The 21074-nt window shown below is 39.9% G+C and overlaps 1 protein-coding gene across 1 annotated transcript; it reads right to left on the bottom strand.

Moving 5' to 3' along the window:
• Positions 1–745: 745 nt before the first annotated feature.
• On the bottom strand, positions 746–1920 carry LOC308630113 (Y-box-binding protein 2-like; the record flags this gene model as incomplete). The annotated part of the gene is made up of 1 exon (XM_081258537.1): positions 746–1920. The coding sequence occupies one exon, from the start codon at positions 1918–1920 to the stop codon at positions 847–849; it is 1074 nt and encodes a 357-aa protein (XP_081114663.1). The 3' UTR covers positions 746–846.
• Positions 1921–21074: the final 19154 nt, after the last annotated feature.

Genomic DNA, 21074 nt, shown 5'->3' with positions numbered 1-21074 from the left:
AAGAATACCTGACTTTTCTTCATATCTGACCTGAATTCCTTCTCTTAATTAATTAGGCAACAAAAGTATTAACATAACTATTCAGACAGAGGTTTAATGGCTATTCTTCAGGGATATTGTAAAAAGAATTGCTGCTTTGTTGAGTTTTGACTCGATTTTGTTTAATAATTTGGTTTCTTGACATCTTGGAGGTAAGTCAAACTCAACATGTTTAAATGGTTGGGTAGTTGGGTATAGGGCTGGAAATAAGGGTTGATTTTAGTGGCAAAACTCCAACTACTAGGACACACTTAAAACTTCCTCTGGAAAAAATGTGGAAGACTAGAAAGTTGGGGGCGGGGAAGAGAAACGTCTCTCAAAGATGGTGGAGGAATAAGAACCCCTTAAGACACAACCTCTTCTTTTTTTAAAAAAAAAAATTTATTTAAGCCTGTTTTTGTTTTTACTGGAGGCTCAGGTGGCACATGACGGTTCATAAAATGGCTTCAGAGGTAGGGGGTAGTGGGGAAACAAAAAATAAACTGGGAGGGGAAAGAAAAACAACCAGGAGGAGGTAAGAGCTGGCTGGTTCCTTCTCAGCCTGATTTAGGGGAGGGAGTTGGTACCTCTGAATTATAAGGATGGATCCCTTCCTTTAACCCTTGGTCAGGGAGAGAGAGAGAGAAAAAAAAAAAGGCAAAGGCTGTTGCTTTGGTTCTCCTAAGTCTCCAGGAAAAAGGGGAAAAGCTGGTGTTTTGATGTCATGAATTGTGGGAAAGTGGGGAGGGAGGTGCTGGGTAGGATCCAGGTCAGCTGGAAAAACTGGCAGATACCAGATGGTGGCTCTGGGTGTCCTTTGAGTTGGAATCACTCCAGTATGGCGGTTGGGGGGTCCCCACTGTTGATGGGGGCTGAGGTCTCCGGCGCTGTGGGCCGCCCGGGTCCAGGGGGCTGCTGCCGTCTCTGCTGGAAGTAGGGGCGGTTTCGTGGGCGCGGGGGCTCAGGCCGGGAACCGTCAGTGGGGCCTTGGCTGGGCTTGGTCTCGCCATCCCCACCTTCTGTGGTGGGCTGCTGGGGTGGCCTGGGGTGGAAAGGCCTTCGGTACCTGGGCCGGAATCTGGGTGGGGGTACCCGCTCATCTCCCTGCTGTTGGTCCTCCTCCAACGGGGCTCTCTCTTTGGGTTTTGTACCATCAGTGCCCTCTATGGGCTGCTGCTGCTTGGGGGGCCGAGGGCCTCGCACAAAGCACTGTCGGTAGAAGAAGGGTGGTGGGCGCCGTCGTCTGGGCCGCTGCCCGGAGTCTTCAGCATGCTCCCCTTCGCTGTCTGGTTCTGTCCAGCCCGACGGAGCCTCTGCCACCATGGGTGGCGGGGCAGCTGGACGGGGCCGGGGGATGAATCGGCGGAACCTTCGTCGGTTGGGGGCATAGCGGCTGCCGTTCACTGGCACCCCTCCGGGCCCAGTTACATTAGCAGCTTCTGCGCCCTTCTCTCCTTCCACGACATCGAACTCCACAGTCTCCCCATCTCCAACGCTGCGCAGAAACTTCCTCGGGTTGTTTCTTTTAATAGCTGTTTGGTGAACAAAGACATCCTCCTTGGTATCATTCCTGTTGATGAATCCGTAACCATTCCGCACGTTGAACCATTTGACAATGCCCAGGACTTGGATTGCCAGCACCGGCTTGTCCGCCTGACTCCGGGCCGGGGGCGTGGGGGTCCCCGAGGCCGCCGTCGCTGGGTTGCCAGGGGTGCGGGAGCCCGGTGCCGAGGGGGTCCCAGCAGCGGGGCCCGAGGAGGCTGCGGCTCCGACTCCGCCACCGCCCGCCCCGTTGCCTGCTTTCTGTGACTCCTCTGCAGGCACCGGAACCACAACCGCTACCACCCCTGCCGCGGTCGCGGGCACCGCGGTCGCCACCACTGCCGCCTCCGCCTCGCTCATCCCGCCGGGCCCAGTACCGGCCTCCACCCCCTCCCCCTCCCCCTCCCCTCCCCTCCCCTCCCCCTCCCCTCCCCTCCCCCTCCCCCCTCCCCATCCCCCTCCCCCCTCCCCTCCCCCTCCCCCCTCCTCCTCCTCCTCCTCCTCTGCCGCCGCCGCCGGCCCGGCCCCTCCCCCTGGCTCACGAACCCACCGCCCGGCTTGGTCCTCGCGCCCCGAGCCTCGCCTGCACGCCGGCAGCGGGCCCTGAGCCGAGGCCAATCGGAGCCCGCAGTCGCTGCGTGCGCAGGCCCCACCTCCCGGCCACAGGCCAGTCCTAGCGAAGCTACCCCACCCCCACCCCCCACCCCCCACCCCCCACCCCCACCCCCTACCCCCACCCCGGGCCAGCACGCCGGCCCCGCCTCCTGGACTTCGCGCCGGACACAACCTCTTTAGACCAGTGTGTTCCAAACTTCATAATCCATTTGTAAGTCTTGAACTAATATCAAGAGATAACTTTTAAACAATATTTAATCTTTCTGTGTGATATGCTCTCTAATACTTCTTGGTGGTTATTCTTTATTTTTATTCTGTTTAAAGAAAGGCTTCCCCACTTTCTTCCTTAGTCTTTCTCTTTTCACTTTCTCTTTCACACACAGGGCAAAGAGATGAGGCACTCCAGTAAACAAACTATAAGGATACACATTTTCCTGAATTGTAATGCCTAAAGTCTAAAATATTAATGAATATTAAGGTGTAAATGATGCGGGCTGATTCACAAATTCCACTAACCCATTGTATTCGCATGGGTATCAATAAGAATTATCTAACAGAGCACCAATCCACTACACTTTCTTTAAGCAGGGAGGGACTTTCTACAGGAAATTAGATGGGTTAAAAAGTCATCCTGAGAGTTTAGGAAATGTACTCTTGGTAGAGCTCTCAAGAATGACTGAAAAGCCACACCGCAGAACTAGGTCACTGAAGAAACTGCTACCCATAAGCAAAATAAATGATAGAAATTTAGTCTTTCTTGATATCCCTATGCCTAGTCCAGAGGCTGGCAAGGTTATGGTTATGGACTGGACCCTAGGTCTGTCTCATTCCTTCTGTGTCTGTGTTATCACCATTCTGTGTTCAAGAGAGCTGGACTACTGTCTTTCTCTATGTTCTCGGGCAACTGACATGTCCTCTGTGAGATTTTAATTCCTCATCCATAAAATGGACCTACTATATCCTCCCATAAAGTTCTTTTAGGATCACAAAAGCAAATTCCTGCAAAAGACCTGGCACAATGAATGTTAATTCCCTTTCTTCATTAAAAAGCTTATATCAGCATGCAACACCTCATGTAGGAGTGTTTTCTTCTGAAGCAGTCAAATTGATGGATTGGAAAAATGGAAGAACTGTTGCCTTTTTGAATCACAGAGGTATTTATGATCATAAACACACACATGCCTTTGAGTCAGTGTGATTGAACTGAAATTAGTGTGGTCCCTCCCTACAGAAATAGTGCTCATAGGTGGCAGTGGACTAGAATCTAAATAGCTTAGATTTTCTGTACAAATGAAACACAAATGATCAGTTTGATGAGTGTAGCTTTTTTCTTACATGATAACAGTTTAGTGGAAGGAGCATAGACTTTGAGTTGGCTTGAATCTCTGCTGCATGATCTATGAGCTACATGATCTTGCTAATGTCCTTAACCTCTCAGACCTTTGGTTTCTTCATTTGCAAAAACACTTGGGTGAATCTGTAAAGCACCTGACACATAAAAGGTACTCAGTAAATAATGGGTGTTATTACTGTTCTTGATTGTATTTTTATCTTAATTTACTTTCTACTATTTTTAGCTGGCATAGTACCTAGGTAAGCAAATGCTAGCACAGTTTGATGGAGAGAGTACAACTCTGAAATGTATGTTCTTCCTTTCAGAAAGCCTTGTTTCTTTGCTCAGGATCTGACCTTTGGTCAATAGATCCTTGACTGCTGCAGTCTCCTCCAGAAAATAGTCTCTTTTTGCCATCTCCAAGTTCCCAACTACTAAACATCATTGCATTCTTCCAACTAAAAGCAAAAAAAAAGTGCTTGTCTTTGGCTATTTCTGAGAGAAAAATTGGTATGTTACATAGCCCTAGGAAATAAGAATATTGCTGTTGACTTTTAATATTGTATTTCAAGACCTGAACTATCAGAATTCCTCAAAGAAAGGAATATTTAAACAGTCTGTAGGCAAAACATTAACTTTTGAAACGAATGAGGAAGTCAGAATCCATTTGTTCTAAGTAGGTGTAGGAGAACTGGATTATTTGCACTTGATTGTTTTGACAGTAAATTTAATAAAAGGCAAAGAAAGAAGAAAGAAAGAAACAAGAGTCTTTAAATTGGCCATCGGCTGGAAATAAAACAGATCCTGGCAAGCCATTTTACTGTGTAAAATAGATTATGTTATATCATATTCACTGCCGATAGATATTCTAGGTACTTCACACATACTAAATAATAACTTCTTACAGTATATAACAATTATAGAATTAGACTTGGATTGCTTTTCAATGGTAAAAATGCCTTTCAAAATATAAGTATTGTGACAAAATCTGTGGGTGTAGTAAACCCTTGGGTATCAGTGAGTCTGAACTATCAAGAGAATAAAAGACACACAGCCTATATTTTCCCATGGAGTGAACAGTGCCAAACATAAATATTGCAGTATTTAACATAAAACACCCTATGTAAAAATATAGACCTTGTTTGTTTGCTTCCCCTAATGCTTTAAAAAAGCTTACATCAAGGGTACTATAAGTACTATATTTAAGAATCTAATTCAATTTAAGGGGTTCTACACTGCCTATAAATTTTTCTATCAAATTACTGTGTATTTTCACTTCAAGGCAATGCATAGTTCTATGCCAACAAAGCTTGTTAGGTGCTTAATAATAGCAATAATCTACAAGGAGTGACTAAAATGCTTGTGGAAAAATTAGTCATTAGTAATAACTGGCAACTTCTTCCTGTTGGAGTTCAGACATATAGTTCAAGGACTGTTCTTTTTAAACTAATTTTATGGACTATCTACTATATATATAATCATGTTAAGGAGCTTTTCACGTATGTTTCCTTTAATCATTTTACCAGTCCTGCCAGGTAGGTTTTTCAGGGAGGAATCTTTCTCCTCCATCTTTATATTTCCATAGAAGGGGCCTTTGGGGGGAATTTTAAAGGGAGCATTTCTGGCTTTATTCTCTCTCCTCTATACCTGCTCCTCCCAGGACTGTGGAGAGCCTAACAGCCAGTGCATCGCATCCCACGTACCTCACACACTGTGCCCCTCAGTAGTGGAGAGGGACTCCTTCTCGGTTCTCATGAGCTGTTCGTTTAAATAAGAAAGCTGGGGCTCTCCCTCCACTCCCTCTGCCCTTGAACTCACGACTCAGGGCATGTTCCAGAACTCACCGCACTCTTCTGAGTCCTCTGGGGCTCCCCCTTAGGCTGCAGTTAGTGGGCGTCACTGCCCGTCCCTGGGAGGCAGATTCTCCAAGCAGCAGACACGAATAGGTGTTCTGAGGCTGTTAGCGGACCCTACTATTTCCCACAGCTGGCTGGTGAGGTCTAGATTTGGGCGTGGGGCTCAGGGGTGGGAGTGAGGGTGGGGGTGAGGAGAGGGTAGGAGACGGCCAAGTTGACCTCAGTTATCAGTCATGTCCTCCATATACCTTTGTTATGAATCATTATACTTTTGGAGTAACCGACATCCCTAAATAGGCTGCGGCTTTGATTTTCAATAATCTCCTTGTTCTACTCCTTACCCTTAGGCCTTGATGGAGGTGAAGACTATATAGTTTGGACCCCAAACTACAATAGGAGTGACTATTTTAACTGGGAGATGACTGAGATGCAGGGAGGTGAATAAGTTGCCCTAATTGACCATATAAATAGGTATGATTTAGAGTAGTGCTCATCAAAGTGGGGTGTAAGATGATTCATTGGGTTTGCAAAATATATATATATATAAGCTATATTTATATTATTTTTATATTAAAATGATCAAGATATTAAACTTTACTAATATTTAACATGGCGCTCAAAAATGACACCTGTGTTGGGTGTACTGTATATCAGGCATTCATTTATCCATAAATATACAGGGCTTATCTACAACGCTGAGAGGCTTGCAGCCTCACCCTCACTTTCTCATTTGCATTCAGGGTATTGCAATGTATTGAGCTGCTGTGTGCCATTAAATGGATTTAAAGATTATATTGTCTTGTTCTAAGTAAATGAACATGGCCACAAAATAGATAAGTGGCTTATAAAGACTCCTATAAAGAAATAAAATTTAAAGATAATACTAGTAACATAAATACAAGTGAACAACAAGAAAATGGCAAATCTGAGATTACTTACATACTAGGACAGGCCTTTGTTGATCATATTCAAGAGGATAATAATGATAATCTAATCAGATCCCCAAAGAAGTTGAAAAATATTTAGAAAATATTATGGACAGTATTTAATATATAGATTTCATCCACCATATTTAACTAATAAACCTCATCTTTCCTTGAGATGTTAATGATAAAAAAAGTAATAATTAGCAAGGCATTTAAAATCCAGGCATCTAAACCATGAAGCAAGGCTCTTTTTTTTTCTTAACATTTAAAGTTATTTGAAACTTATTATACAAAATTTTATACAATATTATACAAAACATTATACAAAATTTCATTAAAGTTGATGATAAATATTTAAAAGCATTTTTGAGTTCCTTAATGTAATAATACTATAGAAATGCATGTGATATATATATATATACACATATATACACACATATAATACTTTCAGTTCTTCAATTGTTTTTTGTTTTGGGTTTTTTTTTTGTTTGTTTTTGTTTTTTTTTTTGCGGTACGCGGGCCTCTCACTGTTGTGGCCTCTCCTGCTGCGGAGCACAGGCTCCGGACGCACAGGCCTAGCGGCCACGGCTCATGGGCCCAGCCACTCCGTGGCATGTTGGACCCTCCCGGACCGGGGCACAGACCCGCGTCCCCTGCATCGGCAGGCAGACCCTCGACCACTGCGCCACCAGGGAAGCCCCTTCAATTGTTTTTTTTTATATGGTGGTCAGAATTCAAAAATATTTGGAGACTCCTGGACCAGAGGATTAGTGCAAGCCTAAAGGGACATTTTAGGTGGCATACTAGAAAATGAGTTGGATAGCATATTCTGCAAATGTATAAGCAACACGAATCTGAAAGGCATCTAATTAAGATACTGGGTTAAAAGAGGTGACTGAAGCAATGGATTCAGTACAACTAGAATACATTTAAAAATATAAAGTTCAAGTGCTACACTTTGAACTTTATTTTTTTAATGTATATTTGATAGTGAAAATTTCCACTCTTCAACTGCAGGATGAGTAAACAGCAATGTAAGAAAAGAAACAACTTAGAAGTTTGTCAAGACAGAATGTGATGCATGTGCCATAAAAGACAATTCAGTCTGTGGCAGCATAAACAGAAGTACTTCTTTATCTAGAATGTAGAAGAGTCCAGTCAGACACCTGGGACATGGTGTGTGGTCAGAGTATCCTATTTTTTTTAAAGTAACTTCTTTGTTTAAAATTTTATTGGGATATAGTAACAATTGATTAACAATGTTGTGTTAGTTGTGTTTCAGGGGTACAGCAAAGTGAATCAGTTACACATATACATATATCCTTTTAAAATAGACTAGAAGTATCAATAAATAGAAGAACAACCAAAGGAGAGGCAGACAAAAGGATTCAGTCTTAGGAATTGAGGATATTAACTTTAAAAATCTTCAAAAATGTCATGAGCCTACTAATATTTAAAGGATGACTATGTGAAAGGAGAATCACAATTTTGCATGATCTTAAGGCAGCTCTGTGCCATTCAACTCCATAGCACAGCAGCTGCTCCCACCATGCCAAGCTCTGTGAGCTGGCTGGAGTCTCGGTTGAAGCCTGGGGTCTGATGGCCCTTATACCCCACAGGTGGGGCCTGCCCTTGAGGACTCACCCCTCTACTTTAGGATTCAGAAGTAGGGCTTGGAATCTGGCTCCCCAAGTCACCATTTGAGGGCCAACTACTGCAATCTGAAGACAGAGGAGAGTTAGAATAGGTCATTCTTGACCTGTACAAAAGTGGTGTGAGGAAGCTTGGCAGATAATTCCCCTTCCTTTATCCCTTGTGTGAGCTACCCATTTTGAGTGAAGGCACTATTCTGCTGTGTCTCCTTCTAGCTCATTGTGAAGTGGCAGCCAACACATCTTACCTGTGTCTGCTTCATGTCCTCTTTCATGTCCTCTGGGCTTGTACCAGCTAAATGCATAACCTCCACTCCACTTTACCCTTGCCTCAGGCTTTGCTTTTTAGAGGACCTAGGCAAAGACAGCTAGTTCCCAGAATGTTAACACATGATGTGATGATAATAAAAATAGGGAAATATTTTGTGGTCAAGTATATTTGGAGAACTTTGTATTAAATAACAATAGATTCACTTACTGCAGAACTTCTTAAATGAGGTAGATCCTATGCAGTGTTTTTCATATTTCTTAGAAACCTCTTTCCAGGGAGCAAGTATAATATCAGCATAATATAGAATGAATTTGAAGGAGGCTGTTTTAATTGGCAAAATGAGGAGCTACTCTTCAGCTCAACTTGAAGCACAATTGTTTTATCATCAGAACTGTTCGAAGGTAGAATAAAGGAGGCCCAGGAGATTATTAGTTCTGATCATTACTGAGTCTGAGTATGCACTGGGAATACCTGGATGGTAAAGAGATGAAGAGGCGTCAACTCATCAGATGATCTCTAAGGCCCATTCTAGTATTTGGAGTCTACTGTTTCACTTTATTATCTAACATTTTTACTTTAAAGCCTGGGCTATCTTTGCCATTATTTATAGCAGATGATATGGACACTCCATTCACAATAATATGTTTAAGTATTTCTTTGAAAGATTTGTTCACCTCCTTTACCCTGAGCTAGCCCACTTCAGTATACTACATAACAGTTGCACACCAAAAAGAGCTAGCACAATTTATGATACATAATTGGTGTCAAATAAATGATAGTTTTCACTGTCATTATTTTTCAGGAGAAGAAAATTTGACCAAATTTGGTAAATAATTCAAAACAGTGGATTTAGAGAGGATCAGCTAAATAGACTTCAAGGATTTAATTCTAGGAGACCAGTGCCTTGCACTTCACAACCAGAAATACTGAGTTGTTTGTAATTCATGCCAGGTTCTTGCATACTCTGCTCCTTTGTAGGTCCAGTCTCCCCTCTCTGTAATACTCCCTTCCTGCCATAATGTCTAGAAAATAACTACTTATCTTTTAGGTGTCAATGCAAACATATACTTCTCCTCTAACTTCCCCAGACAGAGCTAACAACCTTCTCTTGTGCTTCTACAAGGCAGCGTCTTGACAGAACGCGCTCCAGCTGGTTCACATAAAGAAACTATTTACAGAGGAACAAGCAAATGCATTCAGAGACTAGAAATGATGAAAAGCTGTTACAAACTCTAGGGATGAAGGGGCAAGAGGAGAAACGAGGATTACTAGGGCCAGTGAGAGTGGAGCTGTGGAGGAGGAGAGCTTGTATTCTGGTGGAGCTCTGCTACTGCCAAAGACGTGCACCTAAGCAACCTCTCATTGGCCAAAACTAACTGCAAGTCAGGTGACAAGGGAGTCTGAGGGATGTATTCTCAGAGGTATGCCCACCTTCTGTGGCACAGGGAGAAAAATGAATGTAAGAGGAAGGGAAGATAAATGAAGAATAACCTTCTTATTCTATCTAACTTATCACACTAGATTTACTTTATGTGTCTATCTTCCCTCTCTTTGGACAAAGAGATAAGTGTGTTTTGTTTTGTTGTGTTGTGTCGTGCCTATATCCTTAGTATGTAATAATGCAGAGATAAGTATAAGTTGGAAGGAAGAAGGAAGGAAGGGAGAAGTGATTTGTGTTATATGTTAAGCATGTTTAATATAAAGTAGCAGTGTGATCCCAGTGAGACATTCTAAGAGGCAGAAAGAATTTAAAGTCTAGAAGCAAGAGGCTCCAAGTAGTGACTCAGGAACCAAACAGCACAGCATTTGCACCGTGCACTCCCAAATAAGCAACTGCCTTTTGGCTTTGCACTGCCCTGGCTTTTATCTTTGTGTGTTAGCTTTAAACTTTATGTCATAACTGTCCTTCATACAAGGTCATTATTTTGGAAGTGTCACAACCTTATCACCATATTACAATAAATTAGAGGTATTTTTTATTTATTTTTTTTTTCTTTTTGCGGTATGCGGGCCTCTCACTCTTGTGGCCTCTCCCGTTGCGGAGCACAGGCTCCGGATGCGCAGGCCCAGCGGCCATGGCTCACGGGCCCAGCCGCTCCGCGGCATATGGGATCCTCCCAGACCGGGGCACGAACCCGTATCCCCTGCATCGGCAGGCGGACTCTCAACCACTGCGCCACCAGGGAGACCTAGAGGTATTTTTGAAATAAATTTCTTTGAACTGAGGTTACTTGATACTTTATGTACTGGTCTTATTATCTCAATATCCTGATTTGGACATTTTAAGCATTTTAAAGCATTCACTTTTCTGTTCATTATCAAATTCTCCTACTCCCTGGTGACCAGCTACTACTTTAAAAGATTTTATAATTTTTTTCCTGGAGACATAAAGATGGAGATAAGGCTTCTGGAAATATCTATATGATGATGCTTAAATATTAAGTGCTCCTGAAAGGGTTGCAGTATTCAGTGCAAATACTGAAAATTTATGTAAGTGGTTTAAAAAATAGTTTTACAGTGCTTAGAAAATACCCTTAAGCTATAAGGAGGGAAAAGAGGATGTAGAGGAAGGGGAGGGTAGATGGGAGAGGCATATATTCTAAGATATTTTTTAGTTTGTACTTTGCCTCAAGTATTTTTGAAATATTGAAATCATGAGAATTTTTTCTTTTTTTTTTGCGGTATGTGGGCCTCTCACTGTTGTGGCCTCTCCCGTTGTGGAGCACAGGCTCCGGATGCACAGGCCCAGCGGCCATGGCTCACGGGCCCAGCCGCTCCGCGGCATGTGGGATCTTCCCAGACCAGGGCACGAACCCGTTTCCCCTGCATCGGCAGGCGGACTCTCAACCACTGCGCCACCAGGGAAGCCCATGAGAAATTTTTACGATAACCAAATTTATACTTTTTTGAAAGGAAAAATGTGCAAAATTGTTTTGTGAAATTTGATCTTCTGTACTCAGTGATGTTCAATTACTAGGTATTTATTCTGATTTAAGTGTAGATGCTGTTGGTAACTTTCTATTTCTAATCTGACCCTTTCCCTATTAACCCAACTTTACTTCCCACTACTCCCTATTAGTTATTCTTGGTTTCTATTACTAATATTTTCTTATCAGCATACCTCAATGTCTTACATATGTTATTTAGTCTCATAAATATTTATCACCTTATGTAGTGGGTAGGAAATACCAATATAAATATGAATAATAGGGCCCTGTCATGTAAGAGCACATAATTTTTCTTATTGGTGGAAAGGACATGACAATAAATAATTACTATACAGCCCTGTGAGTGCTAAAGTGGAGCTATTTACAAAATGCTAGGGGAACAGCAGAAGGTAGGATTGACATCTGTTTGGAAGAGTTGTAAGAAAATAAAAACCCATTTCATCTGAGTCTTGAAGGATTAAATAAATCATTGCCAAAAGTACTACCAGGAAGTGGGAACAAAAACGTAAGAGTCATTGGTACAATTAATAATCCTGAAAAGAGTTTTCCAGAATGTTTTATGAAGTCCAATTTGTCACATATATTGAGGCCCACTCTACACTTATTTCTCAGGGGAACTTCCTAAAACATAAAAGCATTTTAGGGAGAAACCAGTTATTCCCAATACCAGACACCTGGTGACTTAGGCACCTTCTAAAATCTCCATATACTAGCTATAAAAACTTATAAAAATATTTCATAAACTTCTCCCCAAGTAATCAGTTTTTTAAAAATTTTCTAAAGGAAATTAGTATCATTTCATGTAGATACAGCCATTGATTCAATTTTTCAGAAAGCTAGAAAAGTGCATTTTCTTCCCAAGAAGGAAAAAATAAATATGTTGAGACAGAAACCAAACAATAGACATTTAAAACTAATGTATTTTAAAATGTTAGTATTTAGATAACTTAATTTCTTCACTGGGGAAGAGCAAAATTTAATTTAAATATTATTATGTAGATTATGACTGGGGTAACGAAGTTTAGATTTACCATACTGACTCATACAACCCAAAAAAGTCAAAATATAGGTAACAGTGGTTTTAAGATATTGGATATCATGCAACAAAGGCAGTATTCCTGATGAGAAACAGGTGAAATAAGCTCTATAACTGCCCCAGCTCACTGCCTTGAGAAAGCTTCCAGGCCACAGTAAAGGGAAAGGAAATCCAAACAAAACTTTACAGATTCCTTGAGTTGAGGAGAAAGAACTGAGATTCCCAAGAGACCAAAGCATCCAGAATTTTCAGGACAGAGTACCATAGAGGAAAGAACTTCACATAGAGAGAACTCCAGGGAATTTCAGACTCCCCCTCAAGTATTCAGCTGAGTACTGATAGTGCATCCATGTGAGAGAAGTACTCACAGCTGGGGAAAGACACTCGAAAGTATTAGAGGGAACAGTGCAAGGAGCTCACACAAGCCAGGGAACAGTCCTTATTCCCAGTAGTCGGAGCAGAAAAACTCCTAATCACAGGTCAGTGACTAGAGTTCCAATAGGCCTAGATTAAAAACTGCTTTGGTTCCAATCTACAAATCTTAAAATCAAGACCCAGCATAATCATAGTTTCCAAGTAACTCCACCTGTTCCAGAACAGCTCAAGTATATTTGTAGCAATATATAATTATCCAACAAGACATCCAATAAAAAATTACCAGACATGCAAAGAAGCAGGAAAATACAACCCATAATGAGGAAGAAAATCAGTCAAAATTGACTGAAACAGATGTTAGAATTGGCAGAAAAATTATAACTGTATTCCATATTTTCAAAAAGTTAGAGGTAAGATTGAACATGTTAAGCTGAGACATGGAATATATAAAAAGGACACAAATCCTTCTTCTACAGGTTAAAATTGTAATGTGTGAGATGATAAAATAAAGTTACAAATAAAAATCAAGGACTAGATTAGATACTTGATGAGGAAAAAATGAGTGAACTTGAAGACAACAATAGAAACTACTCAAAATAAAACATAGTAAAAGAAACTAAAATAAATGAATATGGTATCAGGAAGCTTTGGGAAAATTTCAAATAGCCTAACAATAAACATATTGTTTATTAAGGAATGTCTAAGGGAGGGACAGAAGAACGAGTTCAAGAAATAAGGGCCAACAATCTTCAAATGTTGTGACAACTATAAACCCACAGATCTAAGAAGCTCAACAAACTCTGAGCACAAGAAATGAAGAAAGCTATACCACCACCCATCATAATCAAATTGCTTAAAACTACTAATGAAGAGAAAAGTCTTAAAAGAAGTCAGAGGTAAAAAAAAAAAAAAGATAGTAACAGTGCTCTCATTGGAAAGTAGGCAGGTGAGAAGACAATGGGTCACCATCCTTAACAAACAAAAAGGAAAAAATAACCTGTCAAATTAAATTTTCTAGCCAGTGAAAATATCTTTTTAAATGAAGGCAAAATAAAGATTTTCAGACCTACAAGTGCTAAAAGAATTCATCACCAGCAAACCCAGACTGTGAAAAGTGTTAAAGGAAGCCATTTAGGCAGAGGGAAATGGTACCAAAAGTAAATGTGGATGCACACAAGGGAATGGAAAGTGTGGGAAATGGTGGCTACATTGGGTTAATGCACAAGGTTATTTTCTTATTTTTTAAACCTCTTTTTAAAAAGTTGACTAAGTAAAATTAAAACAGTGTAGAATGAGGCTTATAACACATGAGAACTAAAATGTATGGCAACAATAGCACAAAGACAAGGAAGGAAGAAATAGAAGCACATTGTTGTAAGGTTCTTATACTATAGGTGAAGCGTTATAGTACCACTTGAAGATGGAATGATAAGGTAAAGATGTATACTATAAACACTAAAGCAACCACTAAAATAGCAAAACAGAGTTACAGCTATTAAACCAACAAAGGAGCTAAAATGGAATCATAAAAATAGTCTAAAATTAATGTATTTTAAAAGGCAACAGCATTTTTACTACCACATATGAAAGCAAAAGGCTTTATATACATTATAGAGATATTTTCATCAAGGGAAATTAATGTCACTTATATTGTTTTCCTCTGATGTCTTAGCCTGATAAAGGTGTAGATACAGACTCAGAGAATAACACAGTAAATATATTTTGTAGGCCAGAAATCCTTTACCACTTTTTGCCACAATGCACAGAAAGGGTGCTTTTAACAAGTGTGATGCATTTGCACTGCTGGAGAAATGCATATGTAGGTGCATTGCTAAAACACCTTGCCTTTCTCTGCCATATAAGAAGGAGTTTAAAAACATGTGTGAGTGAGAGTATTGACCTCCAGTCATCTTTAATTTATATTAAAATTATATTGATATATTCCAGTTATTTCTTACTAGTAGTAAATTACCAATGATACATCTCACAGCTTATGAAGAACCCAGCCTGTCTGTCTAGTTAAGAACAGATGGCTTGAATCTATTTCCCAGACTCAAACCTAAGTCTAACAAGAACACTCTTGTTGCATAATGGTTGTTTCTCTTCAGTCCCTTCCTCAGTAACTTGGTTGCTTCTCTCCTTATTCCCCTTATTCCTTAAATCATTGTGTCCATTGTAAAAATTTTGAAAGTTTGCAAAGCTATGGAATAATTCAAGTTAGAAAACATTGCCTTAGGCACTGTTTTTCAAATACATTTTTTTAGCTGTATTTTTGATGGGAACTGGATAGCAGCCAAAACAAGATAAAATGAACTAATGGGACTAAAGCACAGGTACTTAGTGTTCTTGATTGAAAAGAGATCTACATTTCAGGTTCTCATTAGTCCAGTACCAATGGAGGACCAACTTTCTATGAAGGGGTATAAGTATTCAGTCATTCCACGAAGGCATTGAATGATTGCTCATACCATGCACTGAGCTCAACACTGGTGATATTATGGTGAGCTAGATAAACAGCAAACTCTGGTTGAGGTGAAATCCCAGTGGGGGAAGACAGCAGTGAGCAAATGTGTGAGTGATAAAAAGCCATGTCATGGGACTCTCTAGAAGTAGTTGTGGGAAGAGGATACACAAATGTTCCCTTTTATACTACTCTAATTTCTGAATTTTCAGACCATGAATTACTGTTGTAAAAAAATTGTGTATTCTGAAATTGCTATTTTTGTTTCTCCTTTTTTTTTGTTTTTCTGCCTGTGTTACTCTGATATTTTGTGATTATTACTTTAGTTCTAATTTTAGGCCGTTGGTATTTGAAAGATCTTTTCCAAAAGGGTAGATTTTTTTGACCCAAAATAAGAAAGATTTTGGGAATATACTCAATAACTATGTCATATCTTTGTATGGTGACATATTGTAACTAAGCTTATCATGATTATTTAAAAATGTCTAGAAATATTGAATCATTATGTTTTGCAGCAGGAATGAACATAGTGTTGTAGGTCAATTATACTTCAGAAAAAACAAACAGACAAACTCATAGAAAAAGAGATTAGATTTGTGTTTACATGCAGTGGGAGGTGAGGGGAGGAAAAATTGGATGAAGAATGTCAAAAAGCACAAACTACCAGATATAAGATAAATAAGTTCTAAGGATGTAAAGTACAACATGATAAATATAATTAATACTGCTGTATGTTATATATGAAAGTTGTTAGTAAATTCTGAGTTCCCATAAAAAGAAAAATTTTTCAATTTCTTTAATTTTTTATCTATATGAGATAATAGATGTTCACTAAACCTGTTCTGATAATCATTTAATGCTGTATGGAACTCAAATCATTATATTGTACACCTTACACTTATACAGTGCAGTATGTCAATTATATCTCAATAAAACTGGAAGAAAAAATACTGTGTGTGTGTGTGCATACATGGTGTGTGGGCATGCTTCTGTGTGTGTTGGTAGCAGAGGAGATGAAATTGTCATACTTCTTATAGTCAACAGCCTCAGTAGAATTAAAATGGTGCTTACATTTATGGGGCAGTGATAGGATTGATTGTGATTCTTTAGCATAATTTTCTGTTTTTTTCAAAGATGATGTCTTTCAATTGGATGCTCAGGGCAAACCACTGATTTTATGAAGCTCAGTGTTTCATGTTTAGAACCAGGTCTCTAAACTCAGAAAGACTGGCTGGGAGCCAGCTGACAGGTGGATCCCACCATGTTACCATGACAGTCGTACCCTGAGCCTGGCCTGTCACCTGAGAGGTGGAATCTGTTGATGAATTTGGGATCTTTTTAGCAGCACACCCCACTTTTTCAGCCAAGCAGTCAGCCTCACAACCTTCAGGTGTGGCTCTAAAGTGCCATGGAATAAGCCATTTCTAAAGGTCCCCACTGAAAGCAAAGCAGTTCTCAGAAACACCACACGCAAGCTAATAAACAAACAGCCATAACTTCATTTTGTATTTCATAATTCCAGACATTCTCCTGAACAAGATATCACATTTCCTGGAGTGGAGCAGTGTAAAAAGATCGACTGTGACAGCTGACAGGTGAGGTAGGTCCTTTTGCAGTGCAAGCAAGCTTTCTGATCTTGGGCCAGTGGGTCTCACCTGTGAGCAACTGCTGACAGCACAGGGCTTGCTGCCAATAGCAGGAGCCCTGTGACTTTGACATGGCAGATGGGAGTCAAATACAATAGTTGACAAGTGAGATGGGCAACCCAGGGAACGTGCTCCTGCATTTTCCAGGGTCAGAGTCTACACAGAAGATCCGTGGCACTGCCCAACTTGCCCAGGGGCTAGACCATTTTCTGTGGTCCCAAGGAAAATGTGGAGACTGAATATCTCAAGTAAATAATCAGTAAATAATCAGAAGTTACTGCAGATATTTACAAATATTTTCTCTGTCTTCAGAACAACCCTCCAAGGGAATGGTCACTGTTTTGCAGATGAGAAACTGAGGGTCAGTTGGATGAGCATCTCAGGGCCACATAGATAGGCATGAGAAAACCTGGGATCAGCCATAGATGTGCCCAAGTTCCCAAGCTGGGCTGTTTCCAAAATTCTGTTGCTGGCTTCCCAGCAATTTTCTGTTTCTACAGCTCAGTCAACCATTTTTATTTTACCCATTTTTATTTTACTTTTGTAATGAAAGAGAGGAATGAATAATAATAGGAAGAAAGTATAAGTGAAAAAATAAATTAGAAAGAATATGATATGTTCATTTTTGCTGTGGACAATAATTGGCTTATTACAAAGTTAATATTTTTTTCCTAAACTTAACTTATCCCAGGAAACTGGCACAACATTTTCAAGTACCAGACCTAAACATGTACAGGAATACGTTTAGGAATCCCCTTAGAAGTGTGATATGTAATTCATATGTAATATGAATAGAGTTAGACAAGAAAGAAAGTGGAAGATACCACTGTTTTTTAAAACTGCAGCATTTTTTACATTCTAGGGACTAGCAGAATATATTATAGGAAGAAAAACTGCTCTTTTGTTTGGTAAAACATCTTACTTTTGAATACACCAAGATAGCGTCAAGAGTCTGTAAGGAATGGGGAAGTTAAGAAAAAATACTTAAATTGTATGATTAAAAAATATATAGGCTCCTTAAGGGTGGGCAAGGCACAAGGTGTGGGGCTTGGGGATAGGAACAGAGAGGACTAAGGAATGGGGTTTGGGAGCAGCCAGCAGAGAACAATGTCTGTTACTCTAGCTCAGGAGGCAAGAGGGTCCAGATGACTCAGTTGAGTTCATATACTTTGGAAGTGTTGATAGTGGATACTGATTTTTGTTTACTTTCTCTGTAACATAATTTCCTTGTCATGAGTGCTGGTGTTTGTCAATCCTCTTAACACACAACCACTGTGTGTTACCAATGCCTCTGGCTCAAAGAATGAAGAAAGGAGCTTGTATACATGCTCAGGAAAAGCCAGTAAAGGGAGGGGCAACACAACTCACACTGAGACTAGCATGATGTCAGTAGCATCTGTGCAAGAAAGCAGTGGAAACTTTTGTGAGTTACAGGAAGTGACCAGCTATCAAGATCGCCAACCTCCAGGGTGGAGCTGAGATCTAAGTTATTATGGGGAAGCAAGACATCTTGCTGCTGCATCTTCTCTTCTCTTTGTAAATTACTCCCTTGATGCTCTCATCGTATCTCGTGACTTTAAACATCACCCTTGTGCTGATGATATTTAAAGCTAATGTTTACCTCCAACCTCTCCCCTGGCCTCTCCACTTGGGCATCTAGTAGACATCTCAAACTTGACGAGTCCAATACTAACCTTAGATTTACTAATTCTGACCTAACCTATCCCTCTTTTCATGTTCCTCATCTCAGTAAATGACATTACCATTCATCCTCAGACCAGCCAAAACACCCTATTATCATCCTTGACTCTTTACTAGAATATGGATCCCACTTCTAAGATATAAATCAAATGTGACTACTTCTCAAAATCTTCATGTAAAATGCTCTAGCTGAGCCACTGACCTAACTCCTAACACAGTGACCACTGATAGGATTCTCTGACCTCACTCTTGCCTCCTGTCCTGGACACGTTCCTTGTGCTTCCCAGTCTATTTTCCACAGAGCAGTGAGAATGATCCTTTTACAGCCTAACTCAGAGCAGTCTTCCTGTACTCATTACTCTTCGATAACCTTCTTGAAGAGGTATGGTCGGTTCTTGTCTTTTATCTCAGTGGCTAGCACAGTGCCTAGCATAGAGTAAGTGTTTAAGAATGTCTGTTTGTTCACTGACTGGAGAAATATAATATTCTTCTACCCAAATAGGAAGGCAGTGGGAATTGGTGAGGTGTGTACTACTGAAGAAGGTGCTATGTACTCTTCAGCAGCTTTCTTTTCAAGGCTAATTTCACAGCAAACATGGGATTATGTTTTAACAGTTTCTGAGAAATGATAGCAAATGGCAGGAAATCTGTACATTAGCAACATAGACAACTTCATGGCTCAGTAAATGAGAAAATGCAAAATTGTGATAGCATAAATAGGGGTTTTCTGTATATATAGCTTCCTCTTAGCCCAATCTTGTGTTCATTGAATATTCATTGGGGTATGTTAGAACAGTGAACAATATTTTATGAGCTTGGCAAAGGGATAAATTGCTGAATGGCTTACATTTTGTTACCAAGAAAGCCCCACACAATGGGCCCAAAGTGGATCTTCAGCATATACCAGTCAAAGGTGATTGAAAAGTAAATTTATTTCATTGCTCCTATCACTTGAGCCTCCTCTATTTGCTAAATCCTCTTATTTTGTACTCCTCAATGGATATCAGCATCATTTTTATAAAGGTTTGTCCCTTTATATATGTCCTCAATCTCTTTCTTTACATAGGTCCCCTGATCTCTTCTAATAACTGCATTTCCCTCTTCAACATTGTTTTCAACTATTTTTTTCCTGGGAAAATTTGCACTGATAGTCCCAGTTATTTCAGAATATTGTGGGAAAGGTCTCAATCTCTTTATTACTGTACATATTTCTGAGCAGTATTCTCCTGACCTTCTTACACTTCCTTCTGAACTAAAACCTGAGGGACTCTTCTTGATATCCTTAATCTAGTGGAATTTATTTGCTATACTAAATGTCAAAGTTACTATTTCTATCTATTAGCTATTTGTTGAAGGGTTTTTAAAGATATGATAACAGCCCTTGTGAAAAGAGTGAAACAAAGTGTCTGACACATAGTAGGCACATAACAAATTTCTTTAGAATGAACAAAATCACTGTGAAAGTAAATGAGTGATTATGTGATTTAGTAGCATTTAGACTTGACATATTAGTTCGTAGGCAGATGTGAAATTTGAATGCAATTTGAATATGATGTTTTAAGTAGCCAATAATTTTAATATTATAATACATTTCAGAATGGTTTATGATGCAGGCCATAATCCTGTCACAAAACATATGATCATCACCTAATGTAGTGTTTGAAATCTTGCCAGCTAAAGTTATCAATAAGAAGTAATTTTTATCCTAGTTAAAAGCTAACTTTGTTTCATAACCATTGTGTTATAATTGCCTTTAAATAGATGTTAACAGATTTAATCATTTATCTAAAAATATTATTCTACATCTCTGAAAGGAATACAATTCAAGAGAGTAATATTTTAAATTTGCAAAAAAAAAATAGTATATTTTTCTCAGTTAACTGAATAGCTGAATGTCATGATTAACTTATGCTCAAATTAGTTTGCCAAGAATTTTCTTGTTTTCTCTTTCTCCTCTGTCAGTCCTCACCTCTGGCTTTTAAAACTTCTTTCCAAAAGACTTCCACTTTTGTTTCCTCACCTTTTACTTTATTTCATGTGTCTTTCTTTTCCTCTAATATAGTCTGTTGTTTCTTCCATCAGTCAGTATAACACTCCTGTTATTATTCTATTTTTGCTTCTTTTTAGCAACAACCATGAGCCATATGGTGACTTAAAGGCATGATATAAATGTGTGTACCTCCCTGTGGCTGATTTTGTTATTGGCCCAGAAGCTTCACTCTTCCCTGTATCCACCTCTAGGACCAGCTACATCATTTTCAGGACCTTGGGCAAATTGAAAATGTACAGCTCCTTGTTAAAAAATGATTAAGAATTTCAAGATAGCAACAACAGAGCCTTATACCAACCATGGATCCTTCTAAGCATGGGACTCTGTGTCTGGAAAAAATAACACCCCATGAAGGCAGCTCTGTCCCCAACCTTTGCCATGTGACCTTGCAGTTCCTTCCTCTAGAGTAACTATATCCCCATCCTGTTGATATTGGGTGCAATGGTCTGAATATTTGTGTCCCCCATGAAGTTCGTGTGCTGACATCTTAACCCCCAAGATGATGGTATTAGGAGTTGGAGCCTTTGGGAGATGGTTAAGTCACAAGGGTGGATCCCTCATGAATGGGATTAGTGCCCTTATAAAACAGTCTCCTAAAAGCTCCTTTGCTCCTTCTACCATGTGAGGTAACAGTGAGAAGATTG

The sequence above is a fragment of the Mesoplodon bidens genome (assembly GCF_964165515.1).
Source record: "Mesoplodon bidens genome assembly, chromosome: 16".
NCBI classification, from domain to species: Eukaryota; Metazoa; Chordata; class Mammalia; order Artiodactyla; family Ziphiidae; genus Mesoplodon; species Mesoplodon bidens.
The sequence above is the reverse complement of the archived record's forward strand: the minus strand, read 5'-3'. Positions and strand labels throughout refer to the sequence as shown.